We start from the raw sequence: 19,674 nt of genomic DNA on the forward strand, positions 1-19,674 counted from the left end.
CGCGTGACGTCATCGGCTGCAAATGTTTTCATTAATGAATCTTTTCGTGTCTCCTGCTGGTTGAGCACTGAGATAAAAGGGGAATAAAGAGGATAAAGAGGGAATAAAGAGGATAAAGAGGGAATAAAGAGGATAAAGAATGCACAGCAAGCAAAACCCCTTTGTTAACATGCGTTTATTAGACACAGTTGGATTTATAAAAAATATAACCGTCATTTTGCTGCAGTTTCTCTTTCACTCATACATTCCTGTAACGGCCCGAACTTCAGAGCTCACACTTTATCAACACACAGTTTAGATTCAGCCTTCCAAATGAACACAGTCCACATCCAGAACAGGGCCGATTTCACCGGTCTCTGTTTTACAGTCTTTCTTTTGACTTATGTTGAAAGGAAAAAAAAACAAACAAACAAAAAAACAAACAAACAAAGGTAAAACGCTAGTCGACTGCAAATATTGCAGAAATATTCTGTGGTGATAAACTCCCACAGTTCCAGCTACCAGAGTTAAATTAAAGGCGTTTAATCCTCGGCGCATGCGCGTTTACACCGCTCGGTTTGACCGTAATAACTTACTGCTGCCGCCGTCCTGAAGCTGCTCCTCCCGGCTGAGTCACTGTGGAGGGGGGAGGAGGGGGGTTAGGAGGTTGTGGGGGCTCCGGACAGGCCGGGGGCTCCGCTCAGCACCTCTTGCTGCTGTTTACCCACAGGGCTCAGAGGACTAGGGGGCTTTCTGTTCCCCACTGGAAAAAAAAAAAACGACACAAACAACTTACCCAAAGTGAGACGCACCCCTTTAGCTGAACTCCTGCGCGGAGGGGTCTGAATATGTTTATAAACAATATAAGGACTAAGATGACGCAAGTCTAAGTTAAAGAACAATCATTTGTGTCGCGCATTTGTTAATTTCTTATTTAAAGTTCCGTTAACTCACAACTGAGTTCTGCTACTTACCTTAAATATTGAGCCAATTAAGCAAACAGTCAGTTAATAGAACAATCATTTAAAAAAATATTTAATATAATAATCATAGGAGAGCAGAGAATATAAAAGCAGCCCAACTTCAGGTATAGTGTTACATTAGGAGATGTAATGTTGATTAATAATAATAATAATAATAATAATAATAATAATAATAATAATAATAATAATAATAGTAATAATTGTGTATAATAATATAATAATAACTATACAAATACTTGTGCTTACAATCTTATCAAAAGTGTTCTATATAATACCAAAAATGTTCTTTGTTCTTTGAGTCATTTTAAGTGTGTAGTCTTAAAAAATGCCTTAAATTGTGTGTGTGTGTGTGTGTGTGTGTGTGTGTGTGTGTGTGTGTGTGTGTGTTTATACATAATCACCATTTTCAACGCAAACCTCAAGCGCGTGAGACGGTTTGTAGCTTAATTCTGAATTTGTGTAAATGAATTGTATAAAATATACATAATAATATATATAATATATAACTTTTTATATCGTAGTGCATATCTACATATATGTAGATATGCACTACGATATTAAAAGTTATTTCTAATGTTTAAAGTTCCATTTAAATTCTATTAAAATTACAGCTACATTTATAGAACCAGTCATGCATTCAGAACGTTCTTTAAGAGTTCATAGAACCTTTATTTGGTACCACATAGAACTCCTTCTGCAAAGGGTAGAGCTGTGACAGCCAAAGAACCAAAGAGCTTGTGCATGATTAAATGGTTCTTCCATGACTGCCTGTCATACATGGTTCTTTAAAGAACGTTTTAAAATGCTTCTACAAGGCGCCTAAAAGGGTTCTGCTATGCTAACAATGACATAAAAATATGTTTAAAATATTTAATAGTATGACTGTATAATAATCACTTGATAATGTAACTTGATAATAATAATAATAATAATAATAATAATAATAATAATAATAATAACACAATTATTATTATTGTTGTTGTTATCTGACCAGTTATGCTGCAGTGCGAGTAAAGCTGCTTGTAAAATCTTAATTATATGTGTAATTGGAAAACTCACACATGCAAACGCAGCAATATTAACTTCACGACTGAATATTATTTTGCCCCGTCTGCTGGTGCATGGTGACGTAATCAAAAATCCGAAGATGTTTTAAAGGCGGGGCAAAGTCATTATATTCAGCGGGAAGTTTAAAGAAAAGGGAAAAAGTTCTCTTTTAAATAATATTTGATATATGATATGATATGATATGATATATGATATATGATATGATATATGATATGATGAATCGTGCTTAAAATGACCAAGAACATGAACTAACAAGGTGAAGAAAGTCAGGTTTCTGGTTGACTACTGTCTGTGGGCTGTGGTGGTCTGGCTTGTTGTCCATCACAAAGTTTAAAAGTTAATACAATGTGAAGCTGCTCGGCTCTCAGGTAGAAGAGTCCGAGTATGTGTTGGTTTAACGCCGGTGTCATTACACTCTAATAACATATATATTACGGTGTAATTAAACTTTTTTAATATTGTGGCGTAGGCCACGGGCTCCGCGTTTTGCACGCGCCACCGCCTCCCGTTATAAAGGACATCGCTGTTGTTGTTTGTTTAAGACGTGTTTACGTGTTGGCTGCGTTTATTTGTGCTCTGCTGTGAGTTACAGTGATTGTAGTGGTCACCGTCAGTGTGTTCTGTGGCTAGCGGCGACCTTCCCTGCGATTTACTGGTCCAGCTTTTTTTAGTTTTGCCCGAGTAGAAGAATAAATAGTTGTATGAACTTGATTGAATCATTCCACACATTTCCAATCAGTCTCTCTGAGTAAAGTGGAAACACAGAGCAGCACAGAGTTCGATTGTTCATGGAACAAATTTGACAGATTTCAGCGCAATTTATTTGTGTTTTACTGGAATTAAACTCCTTTTGGATGAAAGTAAACAGTTTTCATTCATTTCATCACATTTGGTTATATTTATTTATTTTATGTAAAGCAGCTATTTAAAGTCAACACAGCTCATTTATTTAATGTCGATATGTTTTCAGTTTGCATCGCTTCATTTTCTTCTTTCGTTTAAATCACTTCTCTTCCTTCTTGGAGTCCTCAGCGTGGCTCAGATCCATCAGGATCTGGGTTTGTGACCAATTAGAATGTATACCTTCTTCAAAAAGTGGCTCTTCAAGGGTTCTTTATTAAAGGGAATGGTTCTATATAGAACCATAAACACTCCAACAACAATTCGCGTTGTGAAAAGGTTCCTCAGGCTGATGGACAATGTGTTGTATGTGGTTCTACATTATTTTTTTAAATGGTTCTATATAGCACCAGAAAGTGTTCTGCTAGTGTTCCGATATCAAGCTTGTTACAATATTTTTTTTGCTGCTATAGAACCCGTTTCAAACCAGAAAACCTATGTTGGTTCTATATCGCAGAACCTTTTCTAAAGAAGCAGCTTTTTTCAAGAAGGTATATTTTTTTAAAAAGCTGGCATTTTCGAACCACATACATCATGTTCTCCATCTGTCTGAAGAACCATTTCACCATGCAATCGGTTCTATGTAGAAGACATGGTGGTTCTAAATAGAACCACTGAAGATCCATCTAAAACAGCCAGGCTCGTGTGGTTTTCAGCGCGAATGAAGATCAGTGGTGAATGCAGACCAATGCAGAAGATGTTCAACGCAATCAGAACTCGGACGTCACTGTAAGTCCACTAGGAAGCGGTGTGTGAAGGGGTTTACCGTGTGGTGGTCGCTTGAAGGTCATGGCGCTGTGGAGGTTGTGGCCGTGCTGCCCCATCGCGCCCCCGCCCGCGTGACTCAGAGCCCCCGCGCTCTGGGACTGCCAGTGGGGACTGTAGGTACCAGAAGCTCCGCCGCACGCGGTAACGCCGTATTGACTGGCTGAGTAGGCGCACGCGGGCACGTAGCCGGTGAGATTCGGCGAAGGCTGTCAGAGAAGACAAGCGAGAACGAGGCGCTCTTTAGCAATAGACCCACTGAATACAGACATGAACACACACACACACACACACACACACACACAAGGCAAAGCCAGCCATGCTTGCGTAAATACGCCTCAGTGGTCTTTCTTTAGCTGAAGTTCATTGAATTAGAATCATTTCCACACAATTGCACTGTAACAGTTTCGTCTTTGTAAACGTATTTCCAAAATGATAAAAAATAATGTTGTTTATCCAGCAGTATTTACTTAACCAAACTTAATCGACTCTCACTCTCCCTTTCTTTCTTTCTTTCTTCTTCTTTCGGCTGCTCCCTTTAGGGGTCGCCACAGCGGACCATCTGCCTCCATCTTGCCCTATCTACTGCCTCCTCTACTTTCACACCAACCATCTCCATGTCCACATTCACTACATCCATAAACCTTCTCTGAGGTCTACCTCTTTTCCTTCTACCCGGCAGCTCCATCTCCAACATTCTTTGCCCAATATATCCACTATTCCTCCTCAACACATGTCCAAACCATCTCAACCTGGCCTCTCTGGATCTCCCAACTGAGCTAATTAAAATTCATTAAAGATGATTTGCTGGTTGATCTCGTGTAGGCAAAGTGCAGATTCAGTCATTGGGGGGCTCTAGGCAGAAGACAGCAATGGGACCTTCTGGATGCGCAATTTTAAATCACTTTTAAATATCTTGGCAAGTGAAGTCATCTTAAGTCAAGTCCACTGAGAGTATAATAAGATTATTGGGCCTCATTCATTCAATGTTCTTAGGAAACAATGAACACCATGAATCTGACCTAGACCTTCCCTTAGAACCTTTCTCAACACATTTAAGAAAAAACTTAAGAACATATTAGTAAATGAGGCCCATTGTACTTGTTTATAGGACATTTTAGTCCATTTAGACCATTTAGTGGTAGGTTAGTGTAGTGGTTAACACTTCTGCCTTCAACACTGTAGACTGGGGTTCAATCCCCCACCAGGGTAAGCTCCCTACACTATACCGATAGAGTCCTTGGGCAAGACTCCCAACACCACCTTGGCCTACCTGTGTAAAATGATCAAACTGTAAGTTGCTCTGGATAAGAGCGTCTACCAAATGCTATAAATGTAGTCAGATCTCTTGATTAAGCGAGATTTTCTCACCATGTTTCAGATATTTTTGCTTGTTTTAAGGAACAACGCTGGAAATATTCAACATTATTTGTCAGTATAGTGAGACAGTTTGCTACGAAGCAGTGTGAAATGAGACTTCATTCTCCAGGAATACATGTTAGTTGAAGTAGGAGCTTCATTTTACTACTTTTTGAGTATTTGTCCCGCCATTCATTTAAGATCTGCTGAGCCCATGAAGTGCTCTGTTCTGATGGGGTTGCACTTTATTTGACTTTATTTGATTTTCCTTCTCAACGCTTAGAAAATCACATAGAAGATTTCACAGATTTCTCCTCTGAGGCATCGTGTGGAACCTCCTCTGATGCCATATTTACATTTACAGCACTCAGCAGAACAGTCAAGCTTCATACAGTTATGTCATCACATAACAGATGGTATAGTCCGTCATAATAATAAGGAATACGAGAATAATATGCATTCTTAAAAAGGTAGTTCTTTAGAAAAGAAATGGTTCTATATAGCGCAAAAAGGGCTCTGCTATTCAGAACCAAAAAGGTTTTCTGGTTTGATAAGAGTTCTATAGTACCAAAAAAGGTTCTGCTACAGTTTCAATGTCAAGCTTGTAACAATAGAAGAAGCCTTTTTGGCTCTACATAGAACCATTTTCCATCAAGCTAAAGAACCATTTCACTGGCAGAGAACTCATTAATCATGCAAAAGGTGTTTTGAGTGTTATTGGTTCTGTGTATTCATTTTGTAATTTAATGGGGGCCTAGATAGGGGTGCGCAATCTTATCTGCAAAGGGCCGGTGTGGGTGCAAACTTTCATTCCAAACAAGACGAGCACACCTGATTCCTCTCGTTGAACCAGTTTCAGGCTCTAAACTCATCATGCGTGTTTTTGCTTTGTTGCAGCGAAAGCCTGCAGGCACACCAGTCCTAAGACAGGGCACCCCTGACCTAGTGTAAAGACCACCCCTGTATGTTGATCTAATTTCTGCTGGTTGAGTTGGTTTATTAGGTTTGTGCACCGATAAGTTTACTTTTTTCAAACTATTCAAAGTAACTCTTCACCTTAAATTCTCAAAGTTTTGAAACATTTTTCTTTTACTTGTCTGACTTGAGCTGAAGTTCAGGTAAATTTTACATTATCAAATACATTTTTTCACAACATTGACATAACTGTAATGATCCTGAGCTGAGACTTCCAAAAAGAGCGTTTAGAGTAACAGACAGCTTTACTTAGTTGGCAGCAACTTCAATTGTTTTGTTACAACCAAACTGGCTCCGCAGAGACACTGAACACATTCTTGTTTAAGCTACCTGAGGCATGTAAAGGGACATCTTAAAAACGACGATTCTTCAAGAGTTCATTAATAAATAAAATAGTTCAACATGGCTCCAAAAAGTGCTCTGCTATTGTTACAACCCAAGCTCATACAACCTGTCTTGGTGCTAGAACCCTTTAAAAAGAAGGCTCTACATAGAACCGTCTACAGCACATTCTCCGTTAATCTGAAAAGTATTAGTAAAAGTATTAGTAAAGTATAGAACCATTTTGCTTGCCAAAGGACCCTTGAACAGCCATTGTTCCTAAGAGTGTATTTGGCATTTCTATGGGTTGTTTGTGTGAAAACAGCATCTGAAGGAAAAATAAGGGCTAATAAATAAAAAATGACCTACACTGCTTGGAATTCTGGGGAACTCTGCTTCATACTTTCATATTGCATGTCTTTTTAAGTTTGTTCAATTTACAAAAAAAAAAAATGTACGAATTTTCAACCAGACTTTACAGACTGCTTGCCTGGATTGAGTGATAGCGATTAATTGCAGAAAAGCTAGTAATTACAACTTGATTGAAGTACAAATAAGGTCAGAGCTTTCTGTGTAGAGCCCATTCACTTTAGAACCAGGCTCAGAACTTGGTAAAGGATTCAATAACAAGGCTAGGCATTTAACTAATTAGCTGCCCTGGAGGAAAACAGGACAGAGATTGCAAATAAAACAAGGGGAAGACAAGCCTGATATGCATGGAGCTGAGAGCCAATAAAATCTTTGAATGTGAGAACTAATCAGAAACATCCCCCTGACTGAAATTAGCTGAGTAATGTGGAATGTGGAAAAACAGCTCATTCTCTTTATTTGACTTGATTGACTTTGGCTGATTTAATGCTTGGGATAATTACATTCTGTCAACACTATTAATTCAGTTCAATTTCAGTCAATGTCGCCTTCATTTGTTTTCTTGCCATGTACAACAGACACTATTTTGAGTCTATTTTGAATTTGAGTGGAAATTGAAAGGAAAACATATTTGAAAGATAAATACAATATAAGGCTGTAGATGTTTCAGCCTTAACCACAAATAAACATCTGTGAAGTGTGTAATAAGCTATGTGTGCACTGGTCAAAACTGAAGAATGCTAGAACTTTTAAAACCGTCGACTGTGAAAAGGTGTTTGCTCTTATACACTCAAACTATAAACTAGTATATATGCCCAATTCAATTATGAAACACATTTCCATTCAATCAACTAGAGCAGAGTCAGTATACACAGACTTTGTGACCTCAATTGTTGAACAAAAATGATATTTTAGTGCTGTTTATTTGCAATTTCATTGAAATGGAACTCTCTTTGGGTCAATTTAGTCCCATTTCCATTCTTTGCATTTTTATTTCATTTTCATTTACTAAAAAAAACAACACGATTTATTTAGTAACTCCTTTTCAGTTTGTAAGTCAAACATCCCCACTAGGTTTTTTAGCTTTTCGTCTCAGGTTCAACAGTTCATTAACTGACTTTCTTCAACTGAACAACTGCAATAAAAACTTTGAGCAAAACATTTTTCTACATTTGAGTTTAGATGTACAAGCACAACATTTTGCATCAATTTTAACCTCAAAAACACTTCCAATCACCTTTTTTGCAGCATAGATTCCCCAATTCACATCCACCATAATCTAGGTTTCATTAAACTATATGCAGTGAGGCAAGTTTAACGACTTGACACAGTCCAGCAGCATCACTTTTAATGTGGGAAACGTGCTGCAGTGAAGCTTACCTGGTTGTATTTAATATCAGCCTCTATGGGTGATTTATCGATGCCGTTGAGTCCATGGCTGGAGGGAAACGGTGCTCGGTTAACACTCGCCCACTCCTCCATTTTTGGCTGATAGCCCTCAGGGCCAGTAATCGCTACAGACAAGCAGGAAGCACCAACTCTACATTAGTACATACACAACACTGTAGATTATGTTTACTGCATGCTTTTTTCATTTATACGGAAACTACCAGTGCTGCTAAAACATCTACTACTGTCTCGGCCTGTGGAGACTAAATTACATGTTTTGTTGCTTACATAGAAATGTCATTTCCTGCTCATTTTAGTCTGTTTGTTGAGGAAAAACATAAAATGTGCTATAACTTTTTCACAGGCCACAATTCCGACTTTATTTTCCCCTCAGTGTGTTTACTGCAGCAAACAGACAGTAACTGTGCTTTAAAATGTGAAGTTTGCACTTATTTTCACAACAAAATACACTGAAAAAAACAATTCTTTGAGTCAGCAAGCCATACGTACAGAATTCCACTGCTTCTGCTTAAAACATTGAAGTTTTTCAGCTTTACTTTGTGTAAATGAGTATATTCAATTCAGATATGAATTCAGATAAAAACTCAGATGAACACACTGAATGAAATAATATTGTATATGTACCCAAACTTTTGCATATGACTGTGTGCTTTAATTAAAACCAGGCTAATTTAATCCGTCTATGATGGAATATCCAGAATGGTACAGATAGATGGCCTCTCTGACTGCTCAGATGTGGGACCTCATGTCCTTATACTCCTATAGGCGCACTCGTTGGTTACAGTGTAGATCTCCGGCTGTCTGAACGACTGAAATTCATATTATCTCCAAACTAAAGTCCCCCTATGAGTCTGCAGACGGTCAATGTAAATACAGGTCATTGTGCCAAAAATAATCAAGCCTGTATTTCACTGAGGCAAAAACACAGCGTTTAAGTAGATGTATAGATGTGTGGCTGCAGAGGATGCGGCGTTTCTGTGATGAAGAGCAGGAATTATATCATCGTCATGATGAAGACATATGATATCACGCTGTGATGATTACACGCAGTGTGAACGCTTGATCGTATGTCGAGGCAGAAAACTCGAGACTTTATCGTTTAACAACGTCTTGGCGTTCAGAAAAGTTGAAAGGGATTTAAAAATGTCATTCAATGAAATATGAATGAAAAATAACTGACAAAAAAAAAACTAATTCAACGCGGCCGGTAGAGCAAACATTAGAAACAATAATAAGAATGAATTATTAATGATTTATGTAAAATTACAATATTTAAATGAACCTTTAAAAGACAGAAATACCTTTTAGCATTTGCCTTTGGATACTAATTTTAGTGCGTATGTACAATTTTAAATGAAAATTATTTTAAAGAAATTTAAAACGAAACTTGAATCAGACACGAATGAAGAAGAGAAATCAGCTTCAGCGTCTGAGTGTCGCGTTCAACGTGGACGCTGGATAGAAAACATACATTCATTAAAAATGTGAGCTTTTAATGCTTTTTATGTGCAAACTGAACCGTCAGTATTTGTGCTTCAAAAAGACAAGCGTTTAAATAAAAATGTAATAAGCTGTTTGTACAAGAATACAAGAATATGCGCAATAACTCGTGCGCTCTGTTTTGGGGAGAATAGGACACATTTCTTGCGCCAAATCAAACGCGGCAAAAATATGCAGGTCTATTGGTGCGAGTATCGTCCCTCTTATCCAGTCTGCTGACCAATAACTAAAACCGCATGAGGCCAGATTAACCCGCATGCAGGCGTGTAGGTTTAGCCGCGTTACTAGAGCACTGCGTGAGGTGTAGACTTACCTGAGGGCTCCATGAAGGCACGTATCCCTAAAATGTTGCTGACCGTGTGCACGGAGGGCCAGGCCCTGGACAGCCCCACGTGACCCGCCGTCACGGCCACCCCGGGAGGGCTGCCCAGCTTGGCGGTGCTGGGCGACACGGCGTTGGGGTAGGAGTAGGGGTAGACGGGGCCGTAGGGCAGCTGCGGGGCGGAGGGCTTGGCGCCCTCGTACTGGCCCGGCTGAGAGAGGTTCCCTATCTTATTCCTCAGGATCCGGCTGATGGAGCTCACCGACGGCACGTTGTATTTGTCACAAACTCCGTCGGCCAGGAGTCGGTCCCGTATCTCCCAGGCGAAAATCCCCGGGTCCGCCTGCTTGTAGTCCCGTATGCTCTTGACCACGTTGGGAGTGGTGACCCGCGGCTTGCTGCCGCCGATAGCTCCGGGCAGAATGGAGCCCGTTTCGTTGTAGCGAGCTAAAATCTTGCTCACGCAGCCGTGGGACACACGCAGCTGGCGGCTGATGTCGCACGGCCGGATGCCCAGCTGCGCGAGCTCCACGATCCGGATCCGCACGGCGTTGGGCAGCGGCCGTCCGTTCACGAACACGCCGCCCAGCTGGTTGACCTCCCCGTACGGCTGCTCTGCAGACAGCACAGCGCAGAACGTCAGCGACCATACAGTAACAAAACATCAGCATCGTCAACAACAACATCCTCATTTGAACCTCTTCAGACATATTCATCGATTATTAATAATCAGTTATTAAGTAACAGCCACAAACTAATCAGCATTCTCTTAAAAATAAACGAGCAGTCAGGGTTCCGTGATCTCAGCAATAAGGTTCTAGGAGGTAGCACCACTGGAACCCTTATTAATGCTTAATACGTTTTAGTAAAGCTTGAAACGCTACAGTTCTACATGTAGAACATAAAGAACCATTTGAGTCTATAACGCATCTTTGCGTTGCTAAATGTTTTTCTTTGGTTCTCTATAACTCCAAAAAGGGTTTCACCACTCACACAATAAACAACCGTTATCGGTGCTATACAGAACCATGTTTGTTGAGTGTTCTACACCATCAAAAATAAAACGCTCTTTGGAGCTGTGCCGTGGAAGAACTTTTGGTTCCTTCATTAAAGAACCTTTCAGTGGATGGTTCTGTAAAGAAATCAGTATTGTAAATGGGATTTGTGAGTTTGCAGAACCTCACGTAAAGGTTCTGTACTAATAATAGATCCTCTTAGAGCTCGTACACCCATGCCTGTAACCTCATAGGTTCTATGAATTGTAACAATAAGGGAACCCTTTGTGGTGCTGTTTCTACAAGAACAATATGCAGCAACGTCCATGCATTAAAATGGTTCTTTGAGTTGTCACGGTTCTATAGAGAACCATTTATAAGGATGTTCTTTGGTAAGGAGCATGAAACCTGAAAGAACGCTCAGAACGAGTAATCAATAATTGCACGTTCTTCCCAATGATATGGTTCTCTATAGAGAACCTTTTTAAAAGGTTTTAGACAGCATCAAAAGGTGTCCCACTATTACTACAAGTCGAGGAAGCATTGTTGGTCCTATATGAAACCCGTTTTGCGAACCAGATGTCTGACTGAATAGTAACGAAGGAAGGGTTCACATCAGATCAACACTGTCAGTGAAGCAGGTCTGATCCATTTCCCAGCTGTTGTTACACACAGTGTTACACTTTAAAGCGAAGCCTCATTTCACTATTCAACACCGGATGGTTTTTCCTGCCTTTAACCTCTGAAAGCTGATTTCAGGCCCATCAAAGATGACGTCTGTATTTCTCTTCAACAGTGACCATTTTTAGAAAAAGCTTTTAAAGCCTTAAAAACTATATAAACAATAAATGTATTTCTTGTAGTAAAGGGTCATTACAAATAAGAAAAACCTCAAGGCTAGAAAGTCTAATTTCTCTGTAATGACATCTTTCTTTAAGGAGACTCTGCCTTAATAATGAAGAATAATTGTCAATATAACTGAACAACCACTTATTCGCCAATTAAAATGTATCAGATGTGCTGTAGATGTTTCCTTCACTGCAAAATCATTTGTTTTTGTCTGAGAAAAAGATTGAGAGAGTGAATATATTTCATTATCGTAGCATATATTACTGTCGCAGCCTGAATATGTTTAGAGAAGTGAAAGAAATAAACTAAGATGTTTTAGTTTATAGATTTATCTTCTATATAACGATTCAGAGAAGAAGAGTGTGGGTCTGCCTTAATAAAAGCTAAGCCATTAAAATGACTAAATGACCTTGAGTGCTGCTTTAGACGTTCCCTGGTTCTTTCACTGTAGCAAATGATCTATTACTTTAGCTAAAGAGGTCAGTGAGCAGGTGGTGTACAGTATAAATGACACTGACTGCGCCGAAAAAAAAAAACCCTCAAGAAGCTGTTTATTTCTCTCTACTGTCGTATGTTTAATGAAAGAATGAATAACAAATCAATAAAATAATTGAAGAACGATGTAGACGCTAATAAACCGGTTTGAAGGTTCTGCACGCATATTTCAAGCACTTTCTCAGAAATGGTTGTAACTTTAGCTCTAAAACTCAACATGGTGAGTTCAATGATTCTTCAGCAGTGACACCAACACAAACCCAAAACATCAAGGAATATATTTTCCCCCATGTGTAAATTTGGAGTCCAACAAAAGGTTGAAACCTTACAATCCAAAGGAAAACAGCAATAAAACACACATTTCTAAATAGGAAATGTGTGCTTTGTTGTTTGTCAAGGCGCAGCACTTCGATGATGATTACCCCATTAAATTATTGTGGAGAGGTAACAGATGGGTGTCCTACTGCCTTAAATGCGCCCTCATTCTGAGATGATCTCCATGTTCCAGCGAAAATACAGACTCTTACCCATTTGCATGCTTTGTTGGTTTCTCTGTTCCTCTGCTAAAAGCCCCGGTAAGCCCTGCTGCTCCTCGTGCGCATTGGAGAAGCCGTTTCCCAGTCAGGGCCTCCCTCCTCTCCCTCTGAAGGCCTTGCTGAGTCTCAGTTCAGGACGCAGAAGGACTGCGCTGCTCTGTCCACGGGCTGCGAGTGGCCGAGCAATCTAAGGCGTCAATCTCTCAGGCCGGGTTTCCAACTCCTCCCTGTTTCCACCAGACTTCCTTCTTCTCTTTCTGACATCACACTCACCAAGAGTCACTAGGGTATTCTACAAGACTATACTTTTAATTTTATTTGAATTCATTTATTTTGTTGTTGTTATTGTTTTATGAATGCTTAGCTCAAAATATGCTGGCTTATTGTGACGGTTACTGCATTCTGGTAAACACAGGGGTTCTCTAGCACTGTGTACACTTAAAGAACCATTTAAACTGTTGTTTGGAAGTTGAAACTATTCTTCAGACTGTATAGCACCATAAAGGGTTCTGCTATTTTAACTATGTCAAGATTGTATACAGTAAACAGAATCCTTTGGGTGCTATGGTTCTCCATCCACAAGACTTTGTCCATCAGTCTGAAGAACTTTTCCTGCATGCAGAAATCCATTTAACCATGCAAGTGTTCATGGTTCTATACAGAACCACCATCTTTACTAAAGAACCCTTCAAGAACCATCTTTTTAAAGAGTATAGTAGAGATGGATGGTCTGTTTTCTGTTTTCATTGCTGGTCTAATCAACATTAACCTCTAAATTTGATATATATATATATACATATATATACATATATATATATATATATATATATATATATATGTAATGTAATAATGAGCATATTGTTCATTTCCCGCCCTTTTGGATTAGAAATGCATTAGAATGCAGACTAATAGTATAAAAACTAATAAATAAAAATAAATAAAGCCCTCTATTAAAGCTGCTCAAAAATACATCTTCTCTCACTAATTGCTGGTCACATCAAACACATAGGTGTATGTGAGTAGAGCATTAAAGGGAAATTGCAGCACCTTTCAAAATATCTTCATAAATCAATCGTTTACATGTAAACACAGTCGTTCAGAGCGGTTTGGTGTGAAATGGTTCATAAAGAGAAGCTTACTGACTCAGATTTCTTTACAGTGGTGGTGAAAGGAACCAGAGGTCACAAGCACAAAGAAAACCATTTCATTTGCCATCTAAGATAACCTGTCAACCTACAAGTGCCTTCAAAGTTTGATGGTAAAAGAGTAGTAATTATATTATATATTATACATTATTTATAATGATTTTTTTATTTTGTTATTTTGCCTAACAATGTCTTACGTGTACCTCTAAATGTCCCTATGAATCTTATCTCACAACTCTTGTAAAAACAGTGTCTCAGGCATCACACAGCGTGTTCATAACCATTTCATGTAATAACTTTCTGTGAGGGAGCTTATAGAGGCAGATGCCTTCAGTCGTCTGGTTCCTATCACCACCACTGTGAAAAATTCTGACTTGGTAAGTGTCTCTACACTAGAACACTCCGCATCAAACCACTCTAATTGACTTGTTTACATTTAATTGAGATAATTATACAGAATTTTGAGAAATCTGTGGAGTTCCCCTTGTTGACCATTACTTAAAATGTAACTTAGTTTATTACAAAGTGTTTAGAACAGAAATATAATGTAAACAAAAAGATCGTTTTGGTCCTTAATGGGGAAACAAGTTCCAGTGTGCTCACCTTCTGGCTGACTGCGCAACTGCACCAGAGGCTGTTTGTGAAGAAAGGTAATGGGTAAAGTCAAGAGTAACAGGTAAAATAGTCTCTAAAACAATGCACTAAAAAGAAGAATGAGCCAGTATTTAGGGCTAGACAGTAAATTTTACTTCAATGATTTTATTCAGGAATTCTGTCATGTTCAGTACATTATTCACAGTAGACAGTGAGACTGTATAGTCTTTGTGACCAAATAACCATTATGAAGATAATGAAATAGTAATAAATAATTATATCTATAATTATTATAGTGTTATTATACTGTTTTATAGCTATTGTAGTGTTTAGAATTAGTTTCAAGACACTTCTATCATCGTTTGTCTTTGTTTTTAGAATTATTAATTTGTTAGTATATAATGGAATCCAGCAGTGGGTATCCAGTGGGTAGAGTAGCCTAAACTGGTACTCAAGAAAAAGAATTAGCACTTTGGTAGAAGTACTTTCCTCCTACCAAAAAAACTTGACTAGAAGTACTCTAGTACTCTAAAATTACTCTAAGGACTTATTAACTTATAGAACTGCAGTGGAAATTTTAATACATCCTGCACCTATGAACACTTTTGGTCTAAATCAAAAGACTAAAGCTCCAAGGTCAAGAGATGTGACTGACAAAACATAATGAAATTAACCCCAAAACAAAAGCTAGTAACTAAATATGAATGACTAAAATGTAAAAAGTTGATTCCTTCAAGCACTAATATACCTGAATAGAAGTAAAAGTATCATAGTTTGAAAATACTCCAGAGAGTACAAATCTACCAATATCTGATTAAGCATATGTACTTAAGTAAATGTAACTAGTTACTGTTCTCCTCTGGTGGAAATCGTGCATTGCCATATTAATGCCTAGTTCAGCATTTCAGCTAATTTTGCTTAAAAAATGTTGGGTTGCTAATCCAAATGTGCACTTCAAGTTCAAACAAGCCACCATCTAACATGCCTGACTCTTGCTTCTTGGAAACAAAACATCTGTGAGAAAGATTCATTGGAAAAAAAATGCAGTGAATTCTTGGAAAAAGACAAAAAAAGTGTTTGAAACCAACACGGCTGGTTCAGCACCAAACCAGAGCAGAACTCAGCAGCTCCTGCACATCAGAAAACATTGAGCTGTCTTCCAAAAGGAAGAGATGGAACAAAATAATGGCCTGAGACAACAATAAATACTGACAGAAAACACAGAGGCACCCATGACCAAGTTCTGCTGCCTTTACTTTTTGCTTAATCACTGGGATTGTTTGACATTTCAGCTAATAATCCTAGTGATTATTACTAGAATATTTTTCTGATTGATAAGAATAAATATATGGTCATTTTATCTTTGAAAGAATAAATAAACTAGACATTAACTATATCCAAGTGTTTTAGGACTTCCTTTGAGTACAACAGATGTTTGTACGATTGTATGAAAAATTATACCTAGTCTATAATAATTAATAACGATATAATTCACATCACTATTTCACAGATAATGTTATTTCCTGCGCTCTTAAAAAATATGGCTCTTCAAGGGTTCTTCAGTAAATGGATTGGTTCTATACAGCATCAATTGTTGTCATGCCTAATGGTTCTTTGCATGGTGAAATGGTTCTTCAGATTGATGGAGAATGTGCAGTATGTGGTTCTATGTAGCACCAAAAATGGGTTCTTCTATGGGAAGGTCAAACCTGTGTACAGTAGAAGAACTCTTTTTGGTGCTATATCTGGTGCTGTATCTTCAATAAGTATCCAGGATTGATGTCAGGCTGAGTACAGCAGCAGTCCACAGCCCTGAGTTAGCCTGAGGATCTGAGGAATGACCGAACAGGATGAGGTGAATAGCTGCTCTCCGCCTGTATAAAGCCTAACAAATAATGAAATGCAAATGAGTGTGATGTCGTCGGCCGAGGTCATGATCAGGTCAGGGAACGGACATGCAAATTCCGAGCTGGATTAGAGCTGCATCACTGTGCCATCCGAGAAGCAGCCTCGAGCTTCGACAGGCTTCTGAATGCATTGTTTTTTAGGGCCTTTACAGAATGAACTAAAACAAGACAGGCTGTATCTGTTTTAGGATATTTAAAGCTATTCAAACAACCAGACCAGACCATTTGAATTCATACTGTGGTTTATTTAAACCAAGGCTGTCAGCATATCTCACTCCCCCCCCCTTCTCTCTCTCTCTCTCTCTCTCTCTCTCTCTCTCTCCCCATCTCTCTCTCTCACTCTCTCTCTCTCTCTCTCCCCTTCTCTCTCTCTCTCTCCCCATCTCTCTCTCTCTCTCCCCATCTCTCTCTCTCTCTCCTTTCTCTCTCCTCTCTGTCTCTCTCTCTCTCTCTCTCCTTCTCTCTCTCTCTCTCTCTCTCTCTCTCCCCATCTCTCTCTCTCTCTCCTTTCTCTCTCCTCTCTGTCTCTCTCTCTCTCTCTCTCTCTCTCTCTCCTTCTCTCTCTCTCTCTCTCTCTCTCTCTCCTCTCTCTCTCTCTTTCTCTCTCTCTCTCTCTCTCTCTCTCTCTCTTTCTCTCTCTCTCTCCCTCTCTCTCTCTCCCTCTCTCTCTCTCCTCTCTCTCTCTCTCTCTCTCTCTCTCTCTCTCTCTCCCTCTCTCTCTCTCCTCTCTCTCTCTCTCTCTCTCTCTCTCTCTCTCTCTCCTTCTCTCTCTCTCTCTCTCTCTCTCTCCTTCTCTCTCTCTCTCTCTCTCCTTCTCTCTCTCTCTCTCTCTCTCTCTCTCTCTCTCTCTCTCTCTCTCTCTCTCTCTCTCTCTCTCTCCATCTTGGAAGTCTCTGGCAGTGCATGCAGGTGTTGTCTAATTGCTCCCTCCTGTGGTCAAACCTATGCAGTGCACTTATTTTAAAATAGCTCAAACGCCTGATTAATGTTATAACTGGATTAGATTTGAGTTAAAGTCGACCTGAAAACAAAAGCAACCTTTGCTTATTTTATTAAAACTCAGCTTTAGTTAGTTCACATTTCTAACACCATGAAAAAGTGTTGCTTTGAATTTATGAAAAAAATGGCTCAGAGGTCCCGCGACCCAGAAGGAGAACGTGTGTATGTGTGTGGTTCAAAGGTTCTTTAGTAAATATAATGGTTCTCTATAGACCCACGAACACTCAAAGAAACATTTGAATGCATAAATGTTTTTGAGACAGTAATAAGCTAAATATAAACAAACTCATCATTCACAGGGTATTTTCTGTTGGGAGGAGTCTGTCCCAAACCATAACCTCTAAATTAAACTTGTGAAAATAATATTTAAATATTTTTTCAATGGTTTTTTTTTTCCAAGACTTTTTTTTACTTGATTTTAAAGTGAAATTGAGAGATTTATATTTATCATAAGATCATGCTTTTAATAAAAAATAAAACTCTACCGAAACACAGAGCTTTACTCTGTAGGCAGAGACTTATTTTAGCCACACGCCTGCATTTTGTAGCAGGAAGTGAGACTGCATCCCCGTCTCTCATGGCCACATGGTGAGCAGTTAGATCCCATTGTTTTGAAGTAAATGTGTCCCAAAGTCATGTAAGTGATCCATATGCTGGATACAGAGCTCTGTTGGAAGCTTCTTTGCCTCATTTGTTCTGAAAATATCTTTGAAGTAAAGCTAATCTTGAAGAGTTGTTAGTTTGATTCATCGTGGTGTAAAAGTCTCTGATGAGCTGATCAATTTCATCAGACAGTCGTCTGAAGTCGAGTTTCAGTGAAAGAGAGAAGAATAAAAGCAGTCTGAATCTTTTGTACTGAGCACACTAGCAGTGCTTAACCACTAGATGGACCTCTTTAGCCTCCCAGCACTTCCAGCAGCACCTTCTCCAGTCTTGTTACCCAGTTCTGCTCTCTGTGTTCTCCTGCACTGCATCCCTGCTCCACCTCACCCACACTCTGCAAACTACTCTGTGCTTGCCAAGATTTAAAATCTTAAATCTTAGAGTTAGTGACTTATTTTCCTGTTCCTTGGCCTTCAGTGTGTCAGTGTGATAAAATGAAGAATGCAAAAAAAAAAAAAAAAAGAATTGTTATTTGCTAATATTCAGTGAATTGTGTGTTTCACTCCTTCCTGTGCTGTAACGAGTCTGACCTCAAGTCATCTGATCTAAAAACTAACATTTTCTATTTATTTAACACTTTCAAACACTTCTCAGGGCTGCTTATTCCTAGACTTTAACCTTACTGTAATATTTCTTGTAAGGTAAAGTCATTTTGTTGTGTGGACAAATCATTTCACAAAAATTGCATAATTTTCTCCTCAAATTCGGGACTTATTTGTTGTATTTTAGCTCTTCTTTTTCCAGTGCATTTGCCTCATGCCTGGAAATAAGCTGAGTTTAGTTATGTGGGTGACAGAAGAGGAACACTTAAATATTCAGAGTTAAGGAGCTACAGCAGCAGTGCTGAGAAACCCTGAGCTGCTCAAATTCAGTTAACAGTGTGTCAGTCCATTGTCTTTAGCAAAGAAGAGGATATTAATGTAATATAATAAGAGTTGAACCATGTGAAATCCTCAAATGCCTCCCAATTGCCAATCTTAAATTTGCATAATGCTTGTAATGCTTGGAAATGATGTACGAGTAGCTAATATATACTGTTCTTAATTTATTTCTCATGCGACGAAACCATTTACATGAATCTACTTATTCAGCCTACAGCAGTTTAGCCCCATTTATGGAGTGTTTCAGCACAGACTGCTTTTTGAACTAGAAGGCAGTCAATCAGAACAAAGCTCATTTACATACATTTGTATTCCTAAGTTTGAACCCCGCCGGTCTAATTACATGTTTTGTTGATTTTGTAAGTGAAAATAAGTGAACACATCCTCTATAGTGAACATACTTCTGCACATTTTTTGTGCACAATTACTATTTGTTTGACAAATTTAGCATAAAATAAAGAACACAGAAGCTGGCAAAATGTGTGGAAAAGTTATGGCACATTTTTTATTTTAAGTTTTAACTTTTCCCTGCTTCTTAAAATCACCAAATATGTAGAAAAAAATCAGCATAAAAAAGTCATATGTAAGTGTGTTCTCTGCAGAGGATGTGCTACTATATAATTTGACCAGGGATGTTTAAACTTTTGTAAATGATTTTA

The 19,674-nt window shown here is 38.7% G+C and overlaps 1 protein-coding gene across 1 annotated transcript; it reads right to left on the reverse strand.

The window, feature by feature from the left end:
* Positions 1-157: 157 nt before the first annotated feature.
* Positions 158-12,989, reverse strand: pax1b (paired box 1b). The gene is made up of 5 exons (XM_017695716.1): positions 12,818-12,989; positions 9,943-10,566; positions 8,100-8,233; positions 3,697-3,904; positions 158-742 (listed from the first exon to the last, which is right to left on the reverse strand). Exons 1-5 carry the CDS (start codon positions 12,825-12,827, stop codon positions 639-641), a joined length of 1,080 nt encoding a protein of 359 aa, XP_017551205.1. The 5' UTR covers positions 12,828-12,989; the 3' UTR covers positions 158-638.
* Positions 12,990-19,674: the final 6,685 nt, after the last annotated feature.

This window comes from Pygocentrus nattereri, chromosome 4 (genome assembly GCF_015220715.1).
Source record: "Pygocentrus nattereri isolate fPygNat1 chromosome 4, fPygNat1.pri, whole genome shotgun sequence".
NCBI lineage: Eukaryota > Metazoa > Chordata > Actinopteri > Characiformes > Serrasalmidae > Pygocentrus > Pygocentrus nattereri.